This window comes from Lactuca serriola, chromosome 2, assembly GCF_051521515.1.
Source record: "Lactuca serriola cultivar US96UC23 chromosome 2, Lser_US96UC23_V15, whole genome shotgun sequence".
Lineage (NCBI taxonomy): Eukaryota > Viridiplantae > Streptophyta > Magnoliopsida > Asterales > Asteraceae > Lactuca > Lactuca serriola.
The window spans coordinates 150,525,676-150,549,448 of record NC_136409.1 but is presented as its reverse complement, the minus strand read 5'-3'; the positions used below and the strand labels follow the sequence as shown (position 1 = coordinate 150,549,448).

General features: G+C 33.1%; 1 protein-coding gene across 2 annotated transcripts; it reads left to right on the top strand.

Moving 5' to 3' along the window:
- The first annotated feature begins 2,646 nt into the window (after window positions 1–2,646).
- On the top strand, window positions 2,647–9,118 carry LOC145087005 (glycoside hydrolase family 2 protein). Of its 2 annotated transcripts, XM_079024895.1 has the most exons (18): window positions 2,647–2,800; window positions 2,948–3,099; window positions 3,291–3,530; window positions 3,631–3,777; window positions 3,932–4,010; window positions 4,506–4,689; window positions 4,769–4,834; window positions 4,936–5,154; window positions 5,243–5,449; window positions 5,534–5,837; window positions 5,925–6,084; window positions 6,178–6,286; window positions 6,367–6,502; window positions 6,662–6,717; window positions 6,852–7,151; window positions 7,708–7,827; window positions 7,913–8,596; window positions 8,734–9,118. In XM_079024895.1, exons 2-18 carry the CDS (start codon window positions 2,952–2,954, stop codon window positions 8,896–8,898), a joined length of 3,324 nt encoding a protein of 1,107 aa, XP_078881021.1. In that variant the 5' UTR covers window positions 2,647–2,800; window positions 2,948–2,951; the 3' UTR covers window positions 8,899–9,118. The 2 variants fall into 2 exon arrangements, with proteins under 2 accessions (XP_078881021.1, XP_078881022.1); XM_079024896.1 differs by lacking the exons at window positions 2,647–2,800; window positions 2,948–3,099; window positions 3,291–3,530; window positions 3,631–3,777 and having other exon boundaries at window positions 3,936–4,033.
- Window positions 9,119–23,773: the final 14,655 nt, after the last annotated feature.

Genomic DNA, 23,773 nt, shown 5'->3' with positions numbered 1-23,773 from the left:
AGCGAGAGTTCTTAATTTGTGAACATTTTGCAAATAGGTCCTTTAGTTTACACCTAAATTGCAGTGCAAGTACCCATCATTACAAAACATGACCCGACAGGATAACCCGACACAAAATTAGCGTGTACGGATAAGAGATTTCGACACATTTGAGTAGACGGGTTGACACGACACGACATGAAAATTAAACGGATTGAGTTAAGATCAAAGCTTTCAACTCGAAGATGACTCGTATAATTATATATAATTTTTTATAATTTTTATATTTTATAAATATATTATATAATATAGACTTGTAGTATGTGAAACTCAAGAATTTAAACTAAAATTCAAGCTTTCAAATTGACTTAGTACATGTAGATTGCAAATCCCCGACGCATCGGATTCGGGGAACCCGATGGATACCCGTTTAGAAAATAATTAAAAAAAAAATCTAAATATTGCAAAGAAATCAAATACAATTAGGTTCCTTAAGTACATATAGATTGCAAATCAATGCATTTAAATACATATACATTAAGATAAATTAATTGAATCAGACAGTGCAAACGATTGCAAATAAAATCGATATATGTTTTTTGAACAAATTGATTGCAAATCGAGTACATATAGATTGCAAAGAAAAATTGAGTAAATTGAAAGCATAAAATTGATATTATATGTGTTGTAAATTGAAAGCTATTAAATGGTAATAGACTCACATCTTACGAAGCACGACGTTTCACATCTTACTAAGAGACACAAGCTTCGTATTCTCTATGTTTTGTAAATTGAAAGATAATAAATAATAACTAATGAAAATTAAAACTTATTTCGAGTGTGTATATATATATATATATATATATATATATATATATATATATATATATATATATATATATATATATCCAGGTTCATTTGAGACCATGTTAATTTTGTGAGACCGTGAGACCAAATATATAAATAATTTAAAAATGCAAAATAAAAAGAAAAATAAAAAAAAAAAAATTATTATTTTCGGAACTTTAATTACCTAAAAAATAATAATAAAAAAATAAAAAAAAATAATCCGTTCGGGTCGGGTCCCCACGGGTAGCGGGGAATCTTTGATCCGTTTGCATCCCTACCCCCAACTCTAACTCTTTCAATTTGTCTTCTGTCTTCTAATCCTAATATCTTACTATGAATTTTGTCATTCCACCTCTCAACTCCAGTATCTAGCTTTTTTATTTTCGCATTCTTGTCTCTTACTTTCCAACATTTAAAATGTTTCAACCCAACATGACATAACATATTTATAAGATCTAAACTTCAATCCAAAACCCGACATGAAATCGACATGGAACTAAACAAGTTGACATGATACGACATAATAATTAAACGAACAAAGTTAGAGTCAAATTTTTTCAACCCGTTTTAATGCTTTAACACGACATGAATCTGACACATATGCTAGGTCTATCTATCACCCACCACACCATTACTCATCTAGGTCTGAAACAATTTGATCATATTAATCAATAAGTTTTATTACCTTGAATTACAAATATTAGATCCACGATAGTCTTTCTATACAATGACTTATTATTATTTTTTATATAAGTTTTTCATTAATTTTAACTGGTTATTAAGAATATCTTTTTTAATATAAAAAAATTAATTTAACTAATTTACCATCTATTTAAAATTCTATAGAATTCTGTTATTTAATTTTTTGTTTATTAAAACACACATCATATTCTAATACAAACTATTTAAAGAAAAATTATCACTATAAATGAATGTCTAAACATTTGATGGTGTAATTCTTTATATGTAGATGAAGAGATTAACAAATCATATGATATGATTAGAAACAAAAAAAAAAGCATGTCAACTTACGCAAACAAATTATTTACATTAACTTAAAAATAATGGTTGATATTTTAAATAATCAATATGATTGAAATTAAAAAAATTATTTTAAATTAATTAATTATAACATAGTTATAATATTATATCAGTTTAATGAAATAATGATTATTATTATAGTTAATTTTAATGACATAATAGTTTTCATTAATATATATTTATTAAAATTTTAACTATATAATTTTAATCTACGCAACATATATCTATCTATCTAGTATATTATAATAGATGTCAAAGTCATATAACTTTTTTAGATATTTTTTAGTAATACTAAATAAGTATATTAACACAATATAACTATAAATCAAATAAATTTACACATAAACTTTTATATTATAGCATTTTAATAATAATAAATATCTTTTTAAAAAGTTCTTATAATTTTTTTAATAATAATGATGGTTATGAAACCAATTAACAAAAACAATAATAATTAAAACTAACATAAGGTACCTTATAAATTAAGTTAACATTATTTTAGAAACATAAACAATAATTAATATTTTAAATAATGATTGTCGTCGAAATTAAAATATAACAAAATAGATAATTATTAAACTAAAATAATTATAATAATAATTAAAATTTATATTAAATTTAGAATTATATTAAATTTTACAAACACAAAACCTCCATATAAAAATTAAAAACTACTATTAACCAATGAAACATAATTACTTTAAATAAAATATATTTATTAAAAATTTAAACAAAAGATCCGAGAAAGGATAAATATGATATGACGTGGCAAACAAGAACCGTAAAGGAGTCTCTCTCTACCTACTGCTTGCAGAATCTAAACAACAGCTTCAGTTGGATTTTTTTTTCCTCGTAATCATTTATAACACCGATTTGGGGTTTACACCACTCATACTTATCTCACTACCCACTTCCGCCATTACCCAAACTGGTATGCACCTTCTTCCTCTTAATTTCTACTTATCTTTTCTCTGTTTTCGATCGAAAATACTCGTAATGATCACAGAGTTGTGTCTTACTTCGAATCTAACGTTTTTTTTTCCGCTTAATCTGTATCTGATTTCTGGGTAATATCAAGGACGATGGCTTCTTCTGCTACAATGGCCTTGAGTAATAAGTTAATCGTGACTGCAAATAATGGTGATTATAAGGTATGGGAGGATCCATCGTTCATTAAATGGAGGAAGAGGGATTCTCATGTTTCGCTTCATTGCCATGATTCCGTAGAAGGTGGGCTTCTCGAGAAAACGTTGACTTTCTTTGATTGTTAGGTTTCTTTGAATAGTTTGAATCGGTTTGCGTTTAGTTATGAACTTTGATTTTGACATTAGAAACAAGTGTATCTAATGGGGATCCTTAGAATATTGACCATGGTGTAGCGTAACAATAACAAATCAATCAACTTTCTTCAACATTTGTAGGTTCTTTAAGATACTGGTATGAACGAAACAAAGTGGATGTTCTTGTATCAAAATCAGCAGTTTGGGATGATGATGCTGTTTCGGGATCAATTGAATGCGCCAAGTATTGGGTTCAAGATTTGCCTTTTGTTAAGTCGTTATCTGGTTATTGGAAGTTCTTCCTTGCTCAAAGTCCTACCACTGCTCCTTCAAATTTTCATGATACAGTGTTTCAAGATTCTACATGGGATACAATACCAGGTGGTGTATCATCATCTTATCATTAATTGTATCCTAACTAGTATATATTGCTATGTGAATTGTCTTTTTTAACCTTCTATCCTTTTGTTATTTGGAACAGTTCCATCGAATTGGCAAATGCATGGGTTTGATAGGCCTATATATACAAACATAATATATCCATTTCCACTTGATCCACCCCATGTTCCTGAGGACAATCCCACTGGATGTTACAGGACATATTTTCAACTCCCTAAAGAATGGGAAGGTATGAACTCGATATTTAATGTCATTTTCTACTTAGTATTTTAATCTGATATCAAATGTATGGTTGATATATTTTCTCAAGCTTTTTTTTTCTTGATTAGGGAAATAAATTAAAGAAGTAGAATCTTTAATTATGACTTGATTAATATTGGCAGGTAGGCGGATATTATTACACTTTGAAGCGGTTGATTCTGCTTTCCATGTTTGGGTCAATGGATCTCTTGTTGGATACAGGTTTTGTCTTGCATGCTCTTTAAGTATGTTTCCTTAATTTCTTCCCATAAGTGATATGTGAATAAATAATGTTTCAAACATATTTAAGAAAATGACAAGCACCCTTGGGGAAATACAAAGAAAATATAAACAAGGACAAATTTTTTAAGAGTTAGGAGTTAATGAGATAAGGACAAATTTTTAAAGAGTTACGAGTTAATGAGAACTTCATTTCCCTCACTTTCTCTATAACGTCATTCTTTTTATACCAAGTTAATAAGAAAGTATCCATATATAGCTTTACCTGATTAAGGGCGTGTTCTTTTCCCCCCCATGAAGTGCTTTATGGGTAAATTAAATGCTTGGTGCTGAATGGATATATAAGTACTATTTCTTTTGTAGACTGATTGAGATGTCTGAATGAAAGTAAATGACCATTGTACCCTTCCAACAAGCACAGTTATTCTAATATGATATACATATTCACAAGCTTTATTGGTTTTGGTGTTTGGTCAGCCAGGATAGTAGACTACCAGCTGAATTTGAAATAACCGAGTTTTGTCACGAGTGTGGATCTGACAAGAAGAATGTTGTAGCTGTAAAAGTATATAGATGGAGTGATGGTTCTTATCTTGAAGATCAAGATCATTGGTGGTTGTCTGGCATCCATAGAGATGTTCTCCTTTTATCCAAACCAAAGGTTTTTGACTTTTCTTACATCACCTAAAGTGTTTAATTCTATTCTTTCACACAAACTTATGTTGTCTGCATGTGTTAAGGTATTCATTGCAGATTATTTCTTTAGATCAAGTTTAACCGAAAGTTCTACCCATGCGGATTTAGAGGTAATTAACATCTTCACAACTGATTTTTCGCCTTAAGTTGCGTGATCTTTTAAAGTAAGAAGAGTTGTATAATGGTGGAATTCTTTTATTTTATACACTAGGTTGAAGTAATACTTGATAAGTCTATGAAGATCAATGACATGACAGATGTCAAAATTGAAGCCACACTGTTTGATATCAATACCAATGAGGGTACTAATCTGCTATCGACTAATGTGGCCAGTTTGGAGCTTCAGCAGCCACCTCATTTTCCTTTAGGGTTTCATGGGTATCGATTAGAAGGAAAACTGAAAAATCCCAAGCTTTGGTCTGCTGAACAAGTGAGAAATCTTGTCTTTTAATCAAACAAATTACTTTTCTTCTCACCTCTTCATTCTAATAACATTGGATTATATATGTTGCATGCAGCCAAATCTTTATACGTTAGTTGTCACCCTGAAAGATTCATCAGGCAATATTATCGACTGTGAATCATGTCAAGTAGGCATACGACAAATTTCAAAAGCTCCAAAACAGTTGCTTGTTAATGGGCATCCAGTTGTAATAAGAGGTGTAAACAGACATGAACACCATCCACGTATAGGAAAGACAAACATTGAATCTTGCATGGTTAAGGTGACACATCAAATTCATTTGTTTTTTTTTTATTCGTTTTCTTGCAAAACATTTTATGTAGTAGTTTTGTTACTTGTATTGTAGGACTTGGTTTTAATGAAAGAACATAATATCAATGCTGTTAGAAACAGCCATTATCCTCAACATCAAAGGTGGTATGAATTATGCGATTTGTTTGGAATGTACATGATAGATGAGGCCAATATTGAGACACACGGTTTTGATCTTTCTCGGGATTTCAAGCATCCATCACAGGAACCGAGTTGGGCTATATCTATGTTGGATCGTGTTATTGGCATGGTGGAAAGAGACAAAAACCATGCATGCATAATTTCTTGGTCTTTAGGAAATGAAGCAAGCTATGGACCAAATCATGCTGCTCTTGCTGGTATATATGATTAGAATTTTTTTTTTGCATCAAAGTTATCTTTCACTTTATAATTTATATCGATTGTTACAAAATCATGTATTTCAGGGTGGATTCGTGGGAAGGATCCATCAAGAGTTGTACACTATGAAGGTGGAAGATCGAGGACCTCATCAACAGATATTGTATGTCCTATGTACATGCGTATTTGGGATTGTGTTAAGATAGCTAAAGATCCAAATGAAACAAGGCCTCTTATATTGTGCGAGTATGTTCATCTCATCACTCTAAATCTAAATACTCTCTTTTTATTGGCTAACATTTTGTTTATTACGTAAATTGACTTGCATACAAATTTCAGGTATTCACATGCCATGGGTAATAGCAATGGAAACATTCATGAATATTGGGAAGCAATCGATAGCACATTTGGTCTACAAGGAGGGTTTATCTGGGATTGGGTTGACCAGGTTTGAAACTCATCTCTTAAATTTTATAAAGTTGTAAATGTGGTGCAAGGGTAGTTCTAACTATTTGCATCTGGCTTCAGGGGTTACTCAAGGAAAATGCAAATGGTAGCAAATACTGGGCATATGGAGGTGACTTTGGAGATACACCAAATGACTTAAATTTCTGCTTAAATGGTCTCATATGGCCTGATCGGACTCCTCATCCTGCTCTAAATGGTGATTACTATATTTTTTTTGCTTAGTATTTAGCTTTTTTTTAGTTATTACTTATTACCAACATAAATGTTTCCATGATGAATCTTTTGGTAGAGACAATGTATAAGAATTACTTCATTGAGCTGATTATGATGCTATCCTTTGTTAATTTGTTTTCAGAGGTCAAGTATTGCTATCAACCAATTAAAATTTCGTTCACCAATGGCGTAATTAAGGTATCAATATCATCACTCCTCTTACTTATTTGTCTATATCATTTTCGTGAAAATATTTATGTTGCGTATCATATGTCCATTTGTGCTTTCTATATAACTAATGTTAACCTTGATCTTGTGTTTTTTGTTCATAGATTACAAACACCAATTTCTATCAAACAACAGAAGATCTAGAGTTTAATTGGGTGATTGAAGGTGATGGATGTAAACTTGATTCTGGAATTCTTAGTCTACAAACATTAGATCCCCAAAGTAGTTATGATATCAAATGGGAATCGGGCCCATGGTATTCATCATGGACTTCATCCTCTTCTTCTGAAACCTTTTTGACTATAACTGCAAAGCTTTTGCATCCCACACGGTGGCTTCAATCTGGTCATGTTGTGTCATCTCAACAATTCGAGTTGCCTATGAAGAAAGATTCCATCTCCCATGTAAGTATTCTCATTTTAAAAAAGCCTCTCATCTCACATTTGAGTTTATAGGAATCAACAATGGTATGTTGGTTCTTGAAATCTTGTTTAAAGACCATCTTAGGTTTTGTTTCTCTTCCTTTTCATTAAGTGTTGTCTGGATAAAGGATGTTTAATAAATATTGGAGAAAATGAAGGAATGGAATTGTAAAAAGTTAGCACTTAATTAATGGGAAAGCCTCCTTTCCAATACTTTCTCTTTTAACTATTAAGTTCTTTCTGCATTAAGTAAAGAAACACTCATATATAGCTTACTGGATTAAGGGCTTTGTTTCTTTCTTTTTCCCATTAAGTGCTGTGTGTATAAAGTGATGAATGGTTATAAAATGTGTGTATGAGTAAGTTTTGCATAGACAAAATCTGTTTCGTGGACCGAATGCACTATCGGAATGCGAGTAAATGACCATTTTATTCTTTTGTTTACCCATTAAGTAAAAAATTAAGTCGTGTTACCATTAAGTCCATAAAGTTAAAAAGAAATAAAATAGCACCTTACACTCTCTTATTGGAGTTACAGGTCCCCAAGACAAAAGAAATCACATTGAATTGGGAAACTGTAGACCACAAACTTATCATCCACCAAAACGTCTCAGAAATAACTTTCAACATTCAATCTGGTGCAATAGAGAGCTGGAAGGTAATCACTTCTTCTATGTTATATCTCCATGAAACACGCAAATTTGTTTAAATTTTTAACTAATGGTTATAATATAAACAAACAGGTTGAAGGAGTTCCAGTGATGCTTAAAGGCATAACACCATGCTTCTGGCGTGCTCCCACAGACAATGACAAAGGAGGAGAAGCCAATAGTTATTTCTCTAAATGGAAAGCAGCTAATTTGGATAACATTTGTTTCACTAAAGAAAACTCAAGTGTTACAAAGATCTCAGATCATCTTCTTGAAGTAAACATTGTGTATCATGGTGATAATACTCCGGAAGGATCATCATCATCATCATCAAACAATCTTTTCAAAGTTGACATGAAATACTCGTTCCATGGTTCAGGAGATGTTGTGTTGTTTTGCAATGTAAAACCCAGATCAGATCTTCCACCTTTGCCACGTGTTGGTGTGGAATTCCATTTGGAGAAATCGATGAATAATGTTAAATGGTATGGGAGGGGCCCGTTTGAATGTTATCCAGATCGTAAGGCGTCTGCTCATGTAGGGTTATATGAGAAGAAAGTTGATGAGATGCATGTTCCTTATATAGTTCCTGGAGAATGCTCAGGTCGAGCAGATGTTAGATGGGTCACTTTCCAAAACGATAAAGGTTCCGGAATCTATGCTTCTATTTATGGCAACTCTTCTTCACCAATGCAATTGAATGCAAGTTATTATAGCACAAAGGAGCTTGATCGTGCAACACACAATGAGGAACTTGTTAAGGGAGATGACATTGAGGTAACTTTTTGCTTTCATGCATAATGCATACATACACATCTACTATATATATATATATGCATGCAACAATGTTTCATTCACCTTTTTTTGGATATATGCAACTGATATTAATGTTTGCTTTTATTGGTCAACCACAGGTGCATCTTGACCACAAGCATATGGGTATAGGTGGTGATGATAGTTGGTCTCCTTGTGTTCATGATAAGTACATGCTTCCTCCTTTGCCTTGCGCTTTTTCCATCAGGTTTTTTCCAATAACTGCTGCAACCTCTCCCCATGATATCTATATGCCCAGGAATTGAGATGGTCAACAAGTCAACTCTCTCTCTCTGTGTTTTATAAGTATAGCTTTGGTTGAATAACAGATGATGGTTTGTAACCAAACCAGCTGTGTGTAGTAACTGACGCAGTTCACTGTTTGTGTGCTCGGTTTATATTTGGATTTTGGGTTTTTGATGTTGGAAACAATAATTCATTCCACATTTAATTTAAATATAGAAATAAAATCATCTTGCGATAAAATCATCTTGCAATGTTAGCTATATAGTTATATTGAGAGAAACAGACGTAAATAGTCATATTTGGGGAACGCTTTCCAGAAAAAAGTTCAAACATCCCCTAGTAACATGAATTTATTAGATCGCGCATAAGTGCAACTCAAATTTCTTTCTTAAATGCCAAAACACACTCGTTCAAGAATACTTGATTTCTCCGGTGTTTAAAACACAATGGTAATGATTAGTTTAGAATAGAAGTGCAAATACATCCATGATGCTACTAATTACTAAAGGTTGAATTTAACGTAATTGTTCATCAGAATAATGATGACCATGGAGCATATATTGATTATGATTTAATTAAACAAACAAACACGAAAAAAGCATGTCATAAACTAGGAAGATCAATAACAATAGAAGCCAAGCTTGTAGAGTTTATTTGGCAATCCGAAAGTCTTTATAGCAAACATAGAAACATTGACAAACATCCTTATTGCGATCATCGCATTTTCCCCATCCTTTATCATGCAATTTTGCACACAATTGGTCGCATGACTTTGGTGAGCATGAAAGAGGTGGCTTTGACACTTGTTCATCTTTACATATCAAAGTCAGCTTGCAGTTCACACCTATTTGATCATCAAATATATGTAAATCTCGTTATGAATGGACTTTGAAGGCCAAAGTTCAAAATTTCGTTCACAAAACCAGTATGCATGCCTTAGTTTTCTTTTAGTTTTTTTTTAAAAGAAATATATCAAAATATATACTAAATACATGACATATAGAAAAATATATATTGATGTGATCATGAACTAGACTGTTTCAAACTTGTATACACATTCTATATATCTTTGTAATTTCTTTATTGAAATATACCACCATACACTAAATTTACAAGAGAGAAACATTGGCTTTATTGTAAATGAACCATATCACATTTTATTTCGTAATGCGACATGTTTGACCTTAAAAACCCCTTAACCCATAAGTTACTTTTCAAGGTCAAACATATAGAAAAACTGGCCATGAAATTTGATACACATTAGTATAAAAGCTGTTTAATTTTTTAACAGTATCTCATAAGATATACTAAACATAGAATAGGATGTGCAATGTTGTCATGATTTTTACAGAAAATAGATAAATTTTGAAATTCTAAGGGGGTGTTTGGCAAAAAAAGTTTATTGCTTGTTATCTTATTAGCTTATAAGCTAATAAGTTAGAGTGAAGTTACTTATGAAAAAATAACTTATTAGCGGTTTCCCACCGCAATAAGTTATTTTTATCCAAACACTTTCTTAGCTTATAGCGGTGTGGAACCGTTAATAAGCTAATAAGTTTTTTATAAATAAACTTAGCAAAACACCTCTAAATAAAGATTTTTGACTTCAAGAAGCCAGCCACATGTTAATGTAACCAAGAAGATCTCTAAACATGTTTACCACGAAATGGGTCAAATAGCATGAGGATTGCCAAAAATGCTACAGATAACTTCATCATCTTCATTAATGAAGGTTTTAAGTTTTGTTTATCACTTCAAAGATATGGAGATTGGGTGCTTCTCTATCCGATGAGCTTTTAAAAGTTGAAAGATTTCAGTTTCTTAATAACCTGAAACTACATTATTTAATGAATAGTTAATTCTTTTGTCTGTCGGTTTTAGTTTATAGCTTAATTAGGTGTTTTAATGCAAAAATTGTATGTACAAAAATTTCAATTTTTTCTTTAATAACAATTTAACCTAGTAAATTTAGAATACGTGAATCTAGTAAATTAGCACACATTCGGGTTAAAATCTTGGAAATAAGCCACTTAAACCCTTGTGTATTAATTCTCAGTTTCAAACGCATTTTGAGTATGGGACAATACTAAATAACACGTTTGGCATGAAGTGACTAAAATTGATTTGTGTTTGGCATGTATTGGATGAGACAAAAGTGACAACTTTTTACCCATCAGGACAACAAAAGACTTGAATGCCCTCTCATTATTATATATATATATATATATATATATATATATATATATATATATATATATATATATATTAAAGTTACGAAAGATTTTAACAGTAAAGTGATATTTTTTTTGTCAATTTTGGTCCTCCAACTTACAACATTGACAATTTACCTTTATTCTTTTGTTCACAAACAACCCTCTCATTTTTGTTTGAATTTTTCATAACCCTCACCTTTTATTACATATTATTAGTATTTAGTCTTTTGGTAGAAATGGTCCCTCATCATCATTATTATTATTGTTAGACAAAATTACACGATTGGTCCCTATGGTTTACCAGATTTAGCATTCTCTTTTTGGTTTTAAATTAATGTTTTATTTATTAGAAAATACTCACCCAATATCATAAACCTACCCACCATCTGCCATGACCACCACCACCACCGCCGCCAAAATTACATAAATGGTCCATATGGTTTACCCATGGTGACAAATTCAGTCCCTACTACCTGAAAAAACCAAATTACCCTCACATTAACAGACAAAAAGCAACGATACATATTTTTCGGATTGGTTTTCTGACCGCTGCCATACATGGTAATAAAGTTCAATTTGTGAGACCATTTCTTTATTTTCCTCATTTATTGCAAGAAATAATGATTTAGATTTCTTTACTTATATAATTAGATGACATTGTTTATCTTCGTTTACTAGATTATTTCAATGCAATTCAACATGCTACTTTACTTTACAAAGCAGTACCTTCCGACCCCGGCAACGCCGGGGAATCTTTTATAGTTATCATTAATATTCTTAGAAAGTTAGTCTAGTTGTATCTTACATCTTACATCTTATATCTTACAACTTACAACTTATAGAAATGCAACAATGGGGACCATAACATGAAATGATAGCCGGATAAAAGCAGCGGGCCGAAGCCCCGAAAGGTGCATGGATGGAAAAAAATTTCATGGTAGCTCAGTGTTTTCTTTGACCATGTAAGCGGTGATGACAATGATGAGAATAACCATAATGGTGATATTAACAAAAAGTAGTGTTTATTGAGTTTTCTATTAGAATGAATTCGTTTAATGTTAAATATAAACGGCTTCCCCACTGCACATTGTGGCTTCCAAAACTAGGTTATGCTTTCTTCTCATGGTATCTTTTATTTAAAATCCCTAAAGTTTGAATTTGAGACCTCTTCCGTTTGATGGTAATTATACATTTCTATAATGTTTTGGGTGTATTATTTTCATATTTATTTTTATTATGTGGGAGGATAAGATGAAGATTTTTTTTTGTTTGTTAAAGGTACGCTAAAAGCAACCTTATGGAAATAGATACAAATCTTGTCATCACAGATTAACCTATTTGGGCATAGGCTTGGGTCAAAACTGGCTAACATGAATAAGATTCTGATTGTAGAAAGCTTGGTTTTTCTAGTTTTTTTTAGTGCAACTTTTAAGCAAAACGGAGTTGTTAAACTCCATTTTTAGCAAAGTTTTGACCATTTTACGGTTCTAGGATGTGTGTAAATATAGGTTAAGTTGTTTGGTTGAAACACAATGGCTATAAGATTCTTTTAAATAGTTTTTTCTATAAATCGGCTAATTAAGATCTTAAAACAGGTTACAAAGGCCTAATTATAAACCCAAGTACATATGTTATGGATTTTATGTAGCACCTAGTTCCTATTACGTATGACCTATCTAAGTAATTTACATTTTTAGCCTTGAACTCGGCGAGTTGTAGGCCCAACTCGCCGAGTAGAGCCGAGATACTGAGCACGTTTAAGTTGGTGACTCGGCGAGTCCCCGCTGTCTGGATGAAACCCTAATTTCAAGGGTTTGCACCCTATTTAAACCACCTTATGCGCCCCCAAGCTCGCCCCCTTCACTCTCAGAGAAACCTTAGCCAAACCCTAACCTTCCCCTTTGAGATTTGAGTGTTTGTGTGTGCTTCTTTGAAGTTTTGAAGAAGAGAAGGAAGGAAGATCAAGGAGAAGGAGGAGGACAGAAGTTGTGAGCTCATTTCAGAGAATAGTAAGGTAAAAACTCGACCCTTTCTTCTGTTTCTATGGTTGAACCTTCATTAGAGCATCTTTAAGACTTTTTGGAACCATTTATTGGCTTGGTTGTGGTTTAGAGGACTCCTTGGTTCGTTTAGCCTTCAGATCTGACCACATCTGAGCTCTAGAGGCTCAGATCTACAACCTTTGTGGGCCATTTTCATGAACAAGCCTAGATCTACACTTCTAACCCCATAAAAGTCCTTAAATCGCTTGTTTGAGCATGCATGCACGTAAAGTTGGAAGCTTTACGTGTAAAATCAACCCTAGGAACCCAGGTCTATAAATCGCATGCACTGGATTCAAGCAGAATCGAGTATACAGTTTTTGCATGCATGCGACTCGGCGAGTCGTTCTTCAGACTCGGCGAGTCGAGTCGCGAGTCCCTGATTTTTCCCCCTTTTTGCGTGTATGCTGAGTAACAGTGAGTCATGGGTGAACTTAGTGAGTCGGAAGCCAGACTCATCCGAGGAGAGCCTCGGCGAGTCAATGCCCTAACTCGGCGAGTCCAAGGCAATCTTCTTACCTCAAGAACAGACTCGGCGAGTCTCAGCATAGGGTGTTCATCGGATGAAGATAAACTCGACGAGTTGTTCATACAACTCGATGAGTAGGATGAAGGACTTTTGGTCATCAGTTTAGAAGGAGAACTCGTCGAGTCAATGCCTAACTCGACGAGTAGGGTCGGGATTAAGGACAATCGAATGGGACGGGACTCGACGAGTTGGCAAGCCAACTCGGCGAGTCGGGTCAACTAGAAGTTGACTTTGACTTGTACTTTGACCTGGTCAAGGGTAAAATGGTCATTTTACCCTAAGTTCAGCTAGCAGTGTTTGACTGAATGTTTTGTGGGAATTATAGCCAGAGGACTTCCGGAACAGCAGTAGACAGTCAGTTCTCGCCCAAATCAGCAGCTACTTTGAGGTGAGTTACCTTCCAGTAGCGGTGGGTCTACGACCATAATGCCGACCCACCGGTAGGAATTGTATGTTAGATGATCGTCTTTGTTATATCATCTAGGTTTGCTACTACCTGATATGTTATATGCTGGCAGGATATGTTATATGTGATAGTAGTAAAGTTCGGTTGTTAGGACCGAAGAGTAGGTCAGACTCCCCAGATATGTCTGACAGTATGTGATGATATGTTTGTTGGATTAGTGTCTAAGTCCATAACTATTTTGGTATGTACTTGACCCGATGGTGCATGGTCCTTTTGGGTTGCCTTCACCAAAGCAACTTGATAGGATGAATTATGGAGAGAAAGGATTAAATATTATTTATTAATATATTATGAGAATAATATATTAAAGGAGAAATCATATTGTTTAATTAATATTAGTCAAGAATTAATAAGAATTAAGTTTGTGGCTAAAAGAGATTAATTAAACTTAAGGGACTAGAATTGTAATTATAAGATAATTGCAATTGGGCCATGGATTGCCTTATATTATAAGGTTGGACGAATTCTATGGGGAAACCCATTAGAAATCGTCCAAGGCCTTTAAGGAAAGGAGTCCATGGGTTGCTTAGGGCTTAAGCATCCAAATTAGGGTTTCCTTGTTAGATAACCCTAATAGCCTCACTATATATAGAGCTCTTATGCCCCAAAAATGTAAACAAGCTTCCTTCTAGGGTTTCCACAAGTTTTGGGCAGCCTCCTTCTCTCCTCCTCTTCATCCTCTTGCTCTTGGTGTTTGTGAACCATTAGAGGAGTGACATTTGTGACTCTAAGCTTTCTAAAGCCAATACAAGAAGGATTTGAGATTGTTATTGCTACATAACAATCAAGGTATGATCTAAACCCTAATTATATGTTATATTGATTATCATACACTAGATCTAGGGTTTATAGTCTTGGATGAATTGCATGTACAATAGAGAAACCTAGATCCAAGCATTAGGGTTTGTATGAGCACATAGGATGTTCTTATAGCTAAAACCCATCAGTGGTATCAGAGCCTAGATTGGTTTCTATTGTATTGATGCATTATGTAGCTGAAAAATGCTTTATGGCCTTCTGTTCGACCTGACTCGGCGAGTCACTACCTGGACTCGACGAGTCAGCCCTACTCGGCGAGTTCCAAAGTGTGACTCGGCGAGTCGGAGCGTTAGACAGAGGAAACTTCGGATTTTGTTGCTGTTTTGCTTAAGGATTATTACCATATTCGTTTTAAACCTATAAAATACGAATTTTATTGTTTCTTAAAGAATATCCTTGCCAAAACACAAGATAATTACCAATTGATTAGATAATAACTTCCTTATATGATAAAGATTGGATTATTTGTATTAATTGGGTAACTTATTTTGCAAGAAATTGAAATTAGGTCAAATATAGATAATGATGAAATTAATTGTTTAATTTATATTATTTGTTATTTGATCCTTGTGTTATGAAAAGTTTCAATTTTCCCCTTTAGGTTTTATAGTTTAAATTTGAACTCAAATGTTTAGTTTTGAAATTTAAATAGTTGAAACCCTAATGTTTTGAAAAGGTTTCAACACTTGCCCTCAAGTTTTGGAATTTAAATTTTGATTAAAAGTTTAATTTTGATGTGTATTTAAATTCTAAATCTAAATGTTTTGAAATGTTTCAAAACTTTCCCTCAAGTTTTGGAATTTAAAAGTTGATTAAAAGGTTTAATTTAGGAATGTTAAATTCTAAAACCCTAGTATTGTTTTGAAAAGTTCAAATCACACCCTTATGGTTTTATTAATTAATTAAGGTGTATAATTAAAAGAGGTTTAATAAATCCATAAAAGTTTAGGTTTACAATTTAATTGAATTAAAAATATAATTGTTAAATTTGACCTCCTAGTATTTTAAAAGTGTAAAATACACCCTATACTATATATAACATTAAAAGTCTATCGTTATATATATGTATGAGTAAAAGTCAGTCTTACCGTTAGTAGGCCTCATTCACGAAGCCGGTCTATAAGGGGTGTTTAAGGAAATTGCCTATAAAATGGCGATTGAATGGGTATCCACTCTTACTCACCGCACTCTTGACTAGTGGAGGGTCGTTAGCCGAACGGGTAGGATAGGGCAAAACCTTCCATTATAAGTATAATGAAGTACAAAAGTAACTAAATGTTTTACAAATTCCCAATCTTAGTTACTTAGGCGAAAGTGAATTGATGCAATTCCATGAAATTACACTTTGTGCCCTTGCAAAGACGTTAGTGGAGCGTGTGTGGTTTACCGGCACACTAAATGGTTCTAAGCAAAGGTAGCAAAGGGTGACTCAATGTTTGTCATAGTTCGGTGGAGCGTGTGTGGTTTACCGGCACATCGAATAGGTGACTGTAACATGTGAGGGCACCATGTAAGTTTGCATGGTTATTCACACCCGCTTTGTGATCCTCGGCATCCCAGTCACAAACTAGAGGGGCATATCGAGATTTAAACATGCCATTGAAAAGTTCAATGAATCTCAAAGGATCTAGGAGTTTTCATAGATTTAAAACTTAAATTTCTTTTTCGTTTTTCATAGTGGAAATTAGTGAATCGTCATTCACTTACCTTCAAATATTCTGCAACTAGATTACGGCATCCCTTTTCTAGGTTGTAGCATATTGTGTTGGGTCCTAGCCTTAGTATCTCATTTGGGTGATTTACTAAGGACTCAATCAATCAACTAACTTGAAATCGTTTTCTCCCGTTTTGTAGATGTCAAAGTGCGACAACTATGGTCTTCCCAAATCCCGTGGAACAAGCATTCCGCATGAAGATGATATTCCACGATTCGATCGAGGAACAAGATATTATGCTTCTCTTCCTCCACCTCCTCCAATTATTCTCCCTAACCCACAAGTTCAAAGGCTTGAAAAGTTCAAGCTCACTCAAGCCCTTTTGGCAAGTAAACATAAAGAAGGAGAGTCAGTGTGTGCACACGTCCTAGGGATGAAGTCACACATTGATAGGTTAAGAATGTTGGGATCCGTTGTCTGTGAGGAGATGGCTGTTGATTGGGTTCTTCAGTCACTTCCTAACTCATATAGTGAGTTCGTAAGAGAGTATTATATGATGAACTGCGACGTGACCCTTATAGATCAATACCTATATGCTTATTGCTGCTGAATCAACAATGGTTTGGCACAATAGAAAAGAAAAGTGGATTGGTGAATCTGCCTTCAAGACCTCTATGGATATAGACAATGGCAATGAAAGACATGCTATGATCGAAAAGTTTGATCATAAGAGAAAAGCAATGTCTGAAGTAGTTCCATGTCCTGTTCCAAAAGAGTCAATTTGCTTTTATTGCCAAGAGAAGGGGCATTGGAGACGAAGCTGCCCTATTTACCTAAGAGATCTAAGAGATGGGAGAGTCAAAACGTATGGCTCTGCTTTAGGTAAAATCCATTGACTAACTCTTTTAAGCTCCTATTATATATTCTTAATACATAATGTGATAAGATTACAATTGATGTTTTGTAGGATCAAAGAAAAGAGAGGAAGCTTAAGGGAAGAAGTGAGCAGAATCTAACCGTGAAGAAATGGATTCCGATCGCATTACTTGAAGATTAGATTCTTGAGCTACTACTTAGAGTTAGAATTAGATTGCTAAGAAAGATGTATTAACATAGTTTTTCAATGAATTGCATTGTAAGGACAAATTTTTTCCGCAATAAAATAAATTTTGATTTTATATTATTTATTTATCCTTGCAATGGCGTGTATGAAAAATTAATGTTTGAATGTTTCTAATATTAGCAATAATGGATTTGATTCTTAATTATGTAGTTTGTGGAAATGTTGAAAATTTACCAAATAGGGAGAGTTTCTCATCGCCCAAGTTTCAATTGGACAGAAACTTGGAATCATGCAACTTGGTTGCACAATGAATGAGAAATTTCATATTTGGAAATTAGACTAATTCATTGACAAAGTATCAAGTGAAAGACTAGGAAATCGAGTACACAAAGTTGTGTGTTGATCAAGTCCACCACAAGAATAACAAAGATATTCGTCATGATTTACTAAAGGCTTAGTAAATATGATTATACTTATAAGATTAAGTGTAATTCTGAATTGATTGAAAAGGTTTAAATCAATAGCAGAACGAATAAGAAGAATCAAGTAGGCAGAAAGATAAAAGTTTCTCTATTCTAAGAAGAAGGGAGAGTACCTTTTATGCTTTATGATAGGTCTTAATGATTAAGAACCATATCTCAATTGATCCTCTAAGTGAGTCTCAGTACAATTGCATGTCTAAGAAGGGGAATCAAGAATTGAAGAAATGGTTAAATCAAGAATTCAATCATACTTCGTTCCAAAACAAGTCTTAGAGTTAAGATTGTGACATTGAGTAAAAAGTATTAAGAAGGTTTATAACATTCATCATATGTGAAAAGTTGTGATGTCTTGGACAAGACAAAGATCAACTAGGACCAATTTATGAAGTGTTTTGATAAAAACTACACTAACTCTTGAATATTTGTTTGTCAAGAAATGTTTATTGACAAGAGAATCTTATATGTCAAGGAGTCAGTGGGAGTCTTAATGGTCTTGAAAGGTTTCAAGAACAAATCAAAATAAACCTTATCGATCATCACTAGCACACGAGTTAAGGTTTACAACCTATCGTGTTGACACTATTTTGTTTTTGTGCCGTTCCAATTGAGTTAATTATGCATGTGAGTTCTATGAGTTCTCATTTGAATGCATAAAAGGCAAGGACCTTGATCAATGGAAAGTACATTGATAGGAAAGGGTGAGCTGCTTAACTACTTGGAAGACATGGTGGGCAGCTGTATTACCATAAAGCAAGAAGTCAAGATTAAGAAAGTTCGGTCCATATGAGTTTGAATTTGTCGTAAACTTTGGTTTTGACAAATTCACATGGATAGGAACACATACACCATTAAAATCTAAGTGTCAGAAGATTCCCTCCTTCATGAAAATGACTGTGAGGAAATGTTTTCGCTAATAGAGATTTTAAGAAGATAGTGATTGTGAATTGTATTCTCGAATTCGATTATGGTTACGGTATCCCTTTCCATGATTCAAATTGTGAGATTTGGCAATTAGTCTAAATTGTTGAGACACACATATGAGCTATCTAAGGGAAAGGTGTATAAGCTTAGATAAAGGATTATCAAAGCATTAGGTGTTAGAAACATGAACTTAAGAAATTCAATAAGTATTGTTTTCTGGAAGTTAAGCTGGTTTCTGAGTACATGTCAAAGCTAGTGGGAGCATAAGTGTTATGTTTATAATAATTATCATGATAGTGGGAGCATAAATGTTATGATTACATGATTATTATGGAAAGTATTGCAAGTTAGCAATATTAATTATAGAAAAACAAAAATCATACTTTGCAAAGTTGTAAAGGTTGAATAGTTGTTTTGCTATAATTAAGGAAGAGAATATTATGCTTCATTTCAAATTTAAAGGTTTAGGTTGTGAAAGGTTAATAAATTTAGTCAAGGAAACATAGTGTGTTCTCAAATTTCGATTATGATTACGGCATTCCTCTTCATAGTTCAAATTTTGAGAACGTAGCACATAAAATATTATGGCAGAAGATTGATAAAGTATCAAATCTTTATGTAAGACATTATGCATTGTGTCCCATACGCTTCGGGTATAGGATCGATTGCAAATGCTATAATATTTGACCATTCTAAAGTTTTCCAAATGTCTAGCGCATTTAGAGGGAAAAAGGACAAGAATCGGTTTTGACTAAGATAATTAAACAACTATCAAAGGACAATCCAAAGTTCGCCTAGGATTGGTCGCTTGTGAGTAGTTGGAAGTATAGTATTGGATGGACCATATCGACATTATTATGAATAGATAAGATTCTATTGAGAATGAGTTGTCATATGGTAAGTATGGAAAGTTTTCCATATTGGGAATTGAATATTGAAAATCTATGTCTAGATTAGAAACTTTTATGCAAAAGGATGTTCAAAGGAATGTACTTTGAGTGAGAGACATCATATCTAAGGAATTGTATTGTAACAATCTCTGATGGAGGGCTTTGAAATATCATTAGCAATAGTCACTGTGACTTTTGTGCTATGACATTACGAAAGGATCATTGCATAAAATGTTAGAATCTAGCATATTCCATAAGTGGCAAGAATTTGATATTCTTTCACTTGTGAAAAGGATTGGGAGTTGTGAAATGAGTATGATTGGAAATGTGTTCATTTGAGGCCATATAGGATTAGTATTATTCTTGTGTTTCACTTTGCATGTTTTGACTTCCTGAATAATTTAATTGGTTAAGAACAGTCAAATTATTCGAACGGGCCACAGTCGTTCATATGTTGGAAGTAGGTATGAATAAAGATTGTCGTGAATTGGTGTGTGGATTGTCTAAAGAGTATTAGACATAAGAAAATGTTTGCTGCAACGTTCATGAGTGCTTATGAATATGATTTGAGCATTGGATTAAACCCACGCTCACTTGGATCACTCCATGAATTGTATCACGAGTGATTGGTGAGACGATAACATCTTATATTCTTGAAACCGAGATGTGTGAGTTGTATCTTACAAATCGGTTGCACATTGATAATATGTAAACGCACCAGTAACTTGGTGTCATAAAACATATTGTTGTGTGTGATTTGGTGAGTAAGTACAAGCGAGCATTGAATCAAAGTTTATCCGTTCCTTTTATCCAAAGTAGGATAAAAGCGATATCTTTGGGCCCCTCGATGATTTAGTGATGACAAACGTAAATGTCGGCCGGGCTAGGGCTAATTTGATTTGTTCAATTAGTCAGTCGTCATAAATCAGAAATCGAGAAATAGTACAGAGAAAATTATTAGAAATCATGTCTCATACGATATGTAGAATGGAGGAATATATGATCCCTTATCTAAAGGACACGCGTATCTGATAAGATCAGAGTTGACAGCGGCTTTGGAAAGCTACGATTGCAGATCAGGATCTGAAGTCATACGCATAATAGTTATTAGACTTATCCAAGTGGGAGACTGTTGGATTAGTGTCTAAGTCCATAACTATTTTGGTATGTAATTGACCCGATGGTGCATGGTCCTTTTGGGTTGCCTTCACCAAAACAACTTGATAGGATGAATTATGGAGAGAAAGGATTAAATATGATTTATTAATATATTATGAGAATAATATATTAAAGGAGAAATCATATTGTTTAATTAATATCAGTCAAGAATTAAGTTTGTGGCTAAAAGAGATTAATTAAACTTAAGGGACTAAAATTGTAATTATAAGATAATTGCAATTGGGCCATGGATTGCCTTATATTATAAGGTTGGACGAATTTTATGGGGAAACCCATTAGAAATCGTCCAAGGCCTTTAAGGAAAGGAGTCCATGGGTTGCTTAGGGCTTAAGCATCCAAATTAGGGTTTCCTTGTTAGATAACCCTAATAGCCTCACTATATATAGAGCTCTTATGCCCCAAAAACGTAAACAAGCTTCCTTCTAGGGTTTCCACACGTTTTGGGCAGCCTCCTTCTCTCCTCCTCTTCATCCTCTTGCTCTTGGTGTTTGTGAACCATTAGAGGAGTGACATTTGTAACTCTAAGCTTTCTAAAGTCAATACAAGAAGGATTTGAGATTGTTATTGCTACATAACAATCAAGGTATGATCTAAACCCTAATTATATGTTATATTGATTATCATACACTAGATCTAGGGTTTATAGTCTTGGATGAATTGCATGTACAATAGAGAAACCTAGATCCAAGCATTAGGGTTTGTATGAGCACATAGGATGTTCTTATAGCTAAAACCCATCAATTTTTATATGCTAGCCTGATGTGTTATATGTGATAGTGGTAGTAAGAGGGGAATAGTCCCCGATTTCGGTTGATAGGACCGATGGGTAGTCAGCACCCCAGAATGGCTTGACACGGGTAGGACGGCACCCCAGAATGGCCGCACGGGTAGTCGGCACCCAGAATGACCGCACCGGGTAGTCAGGCACCCCAGAATAGCCTGACAGTATGTATGTTATGTGATCGTATGGTATGTGGTACGATGGGGGAACTCACTAAGCTTCGTGCTTACAGTTTACAGTTTTGGCTTCAGGTACCTCTTCGTCGAAGGGGAAGGAGCTGGCACGGTAGCGGCACATCATACACACACACACACACACACTGTTTTTCCACATTCATGAGATTGTTCTGGGATTCATACTCTGATATTTTGATAGTTCACATGTTTTGGTTTTCAGACGTAGTATATGTTTATGAAATGGTTCGATCGGACAATGTTTATTTGCAAATGATTTTACTAAATATTAATTGAAAAATGAAATTTTTGGACGTGAAAAAATAGGTCGTTACATTTTAAGGACATGGTCTAGTTAAGGTTTTGGATCAGATTTCTCGTCCCAAGGTTAAAGATTTGATATTGGGTATGGACATATGTTATAATGCATTTATATCATTAAAAATTATGGGTGTCAAATCGGAAAATCGTGTCGTGTTTTTGTCTGACACGACACAACAATGTTTTATGTAACATGAACACAACATGCTATCGTGTTTATTTTCATTAAAACGAACGAATCTATTAAAAATGAAATACATGATACGACGCAACAAATATAACATAATACAATTATTAGTTTTATTTTTTAATTCAAATCATATATAAAACGGCAAACACGAAAAACACATGCTAATCGTGTTAATTTCATGTGAAATTTTGAACATGGACACGACACGACATCGTGTTTTGATACTTGATACGAAGAACAAGAATTTAAATTTTGATTTCGTTCCAATTTCATTTCATTTCATGTATTTTTTTTTCATCAATTGACACTCTATTAAAAATATGTAACAAACTATACATAATGTAATAATATTAACTAATAATCAAATATCTTAATGCCTTGAAACAAGTAAAAAAAAGATCAAACCCTTGGTCATTAGATATGGTAATAGTTATTAATTTTAATAAAATTTTATTTTAATTCATATCCATTTGAATAACACAAAATAAATGTTATATTTTTTTATATAACTAAAAAAATATAAATAAAATATATAGTATTAAAACTAAAAAGGGTTATATGCTTATGTATATAATAATTATTTTATAGTTTTTTTCAAATTTATACTACCAAATCAAATATGCAAATAACATTTCATTTTGAGATCAAAATATACAACTTTTAATTAGATAAAATTTTACAAATGGTAGTTTTGGTTTTAAATTTGTCCCAAAAATAGTCTTTATAAATTTTTTCTATATTAATAGTTTTTTTGTAGGAAACTTCACACGTAAATTATCTTTATGACTAACATCTGATTAGAGAGACATTAAGTCCTAATAAGATTCCTAAAGTTTCTGAAACTAAAGATCATTCATAAAAGAAAAATCCATATTATTTTGTGAACAAATTTAACCAAAATGACTATTTGTGAAATTTGATCATTTAATTGTAACCTGTGTAATCAAACGTGATCATACAATTCATCTCATGATCGGTTGCATAAATCGGTAAACACATAATAATGTTACAAAATTGATATAAAAATGCATTATATATAGATAAAAAAAAAAAAAAAAAAAAAAAAAAAAATAGTTTTTTTTTTTTTTTTTTTTTTATAAATAAATATGGGAATACATATGTATTTATGAATTATGATAATTAAAAAATGGGAATACATCATATGAAGAGA

Bases quoted from the DNA above. Each gene is read 5' to 3' on its own strand.
- LOC145087005 (XM_079024895.1), top strand. From the start codon at position 2,952: ATGGCTTCTTCTGCTACAATGGCCTTGAGTAATAAGTTAATCGTGACT. The intron at 5,450-5,533 runs GTGACACATCAA...CTTGTATTGTAG, and splicing joins TTGAATCTTGCATGGTTAAG to GACTTGGTTTTAATGAAAGA. The intron at 6,503-6,661 runs GTGATTACTATA...ATTTGTTTTCAG, and splicing joins TCCTCATCCTGCTCTAAATG to AGGTCAAGTATTGCTATCAA.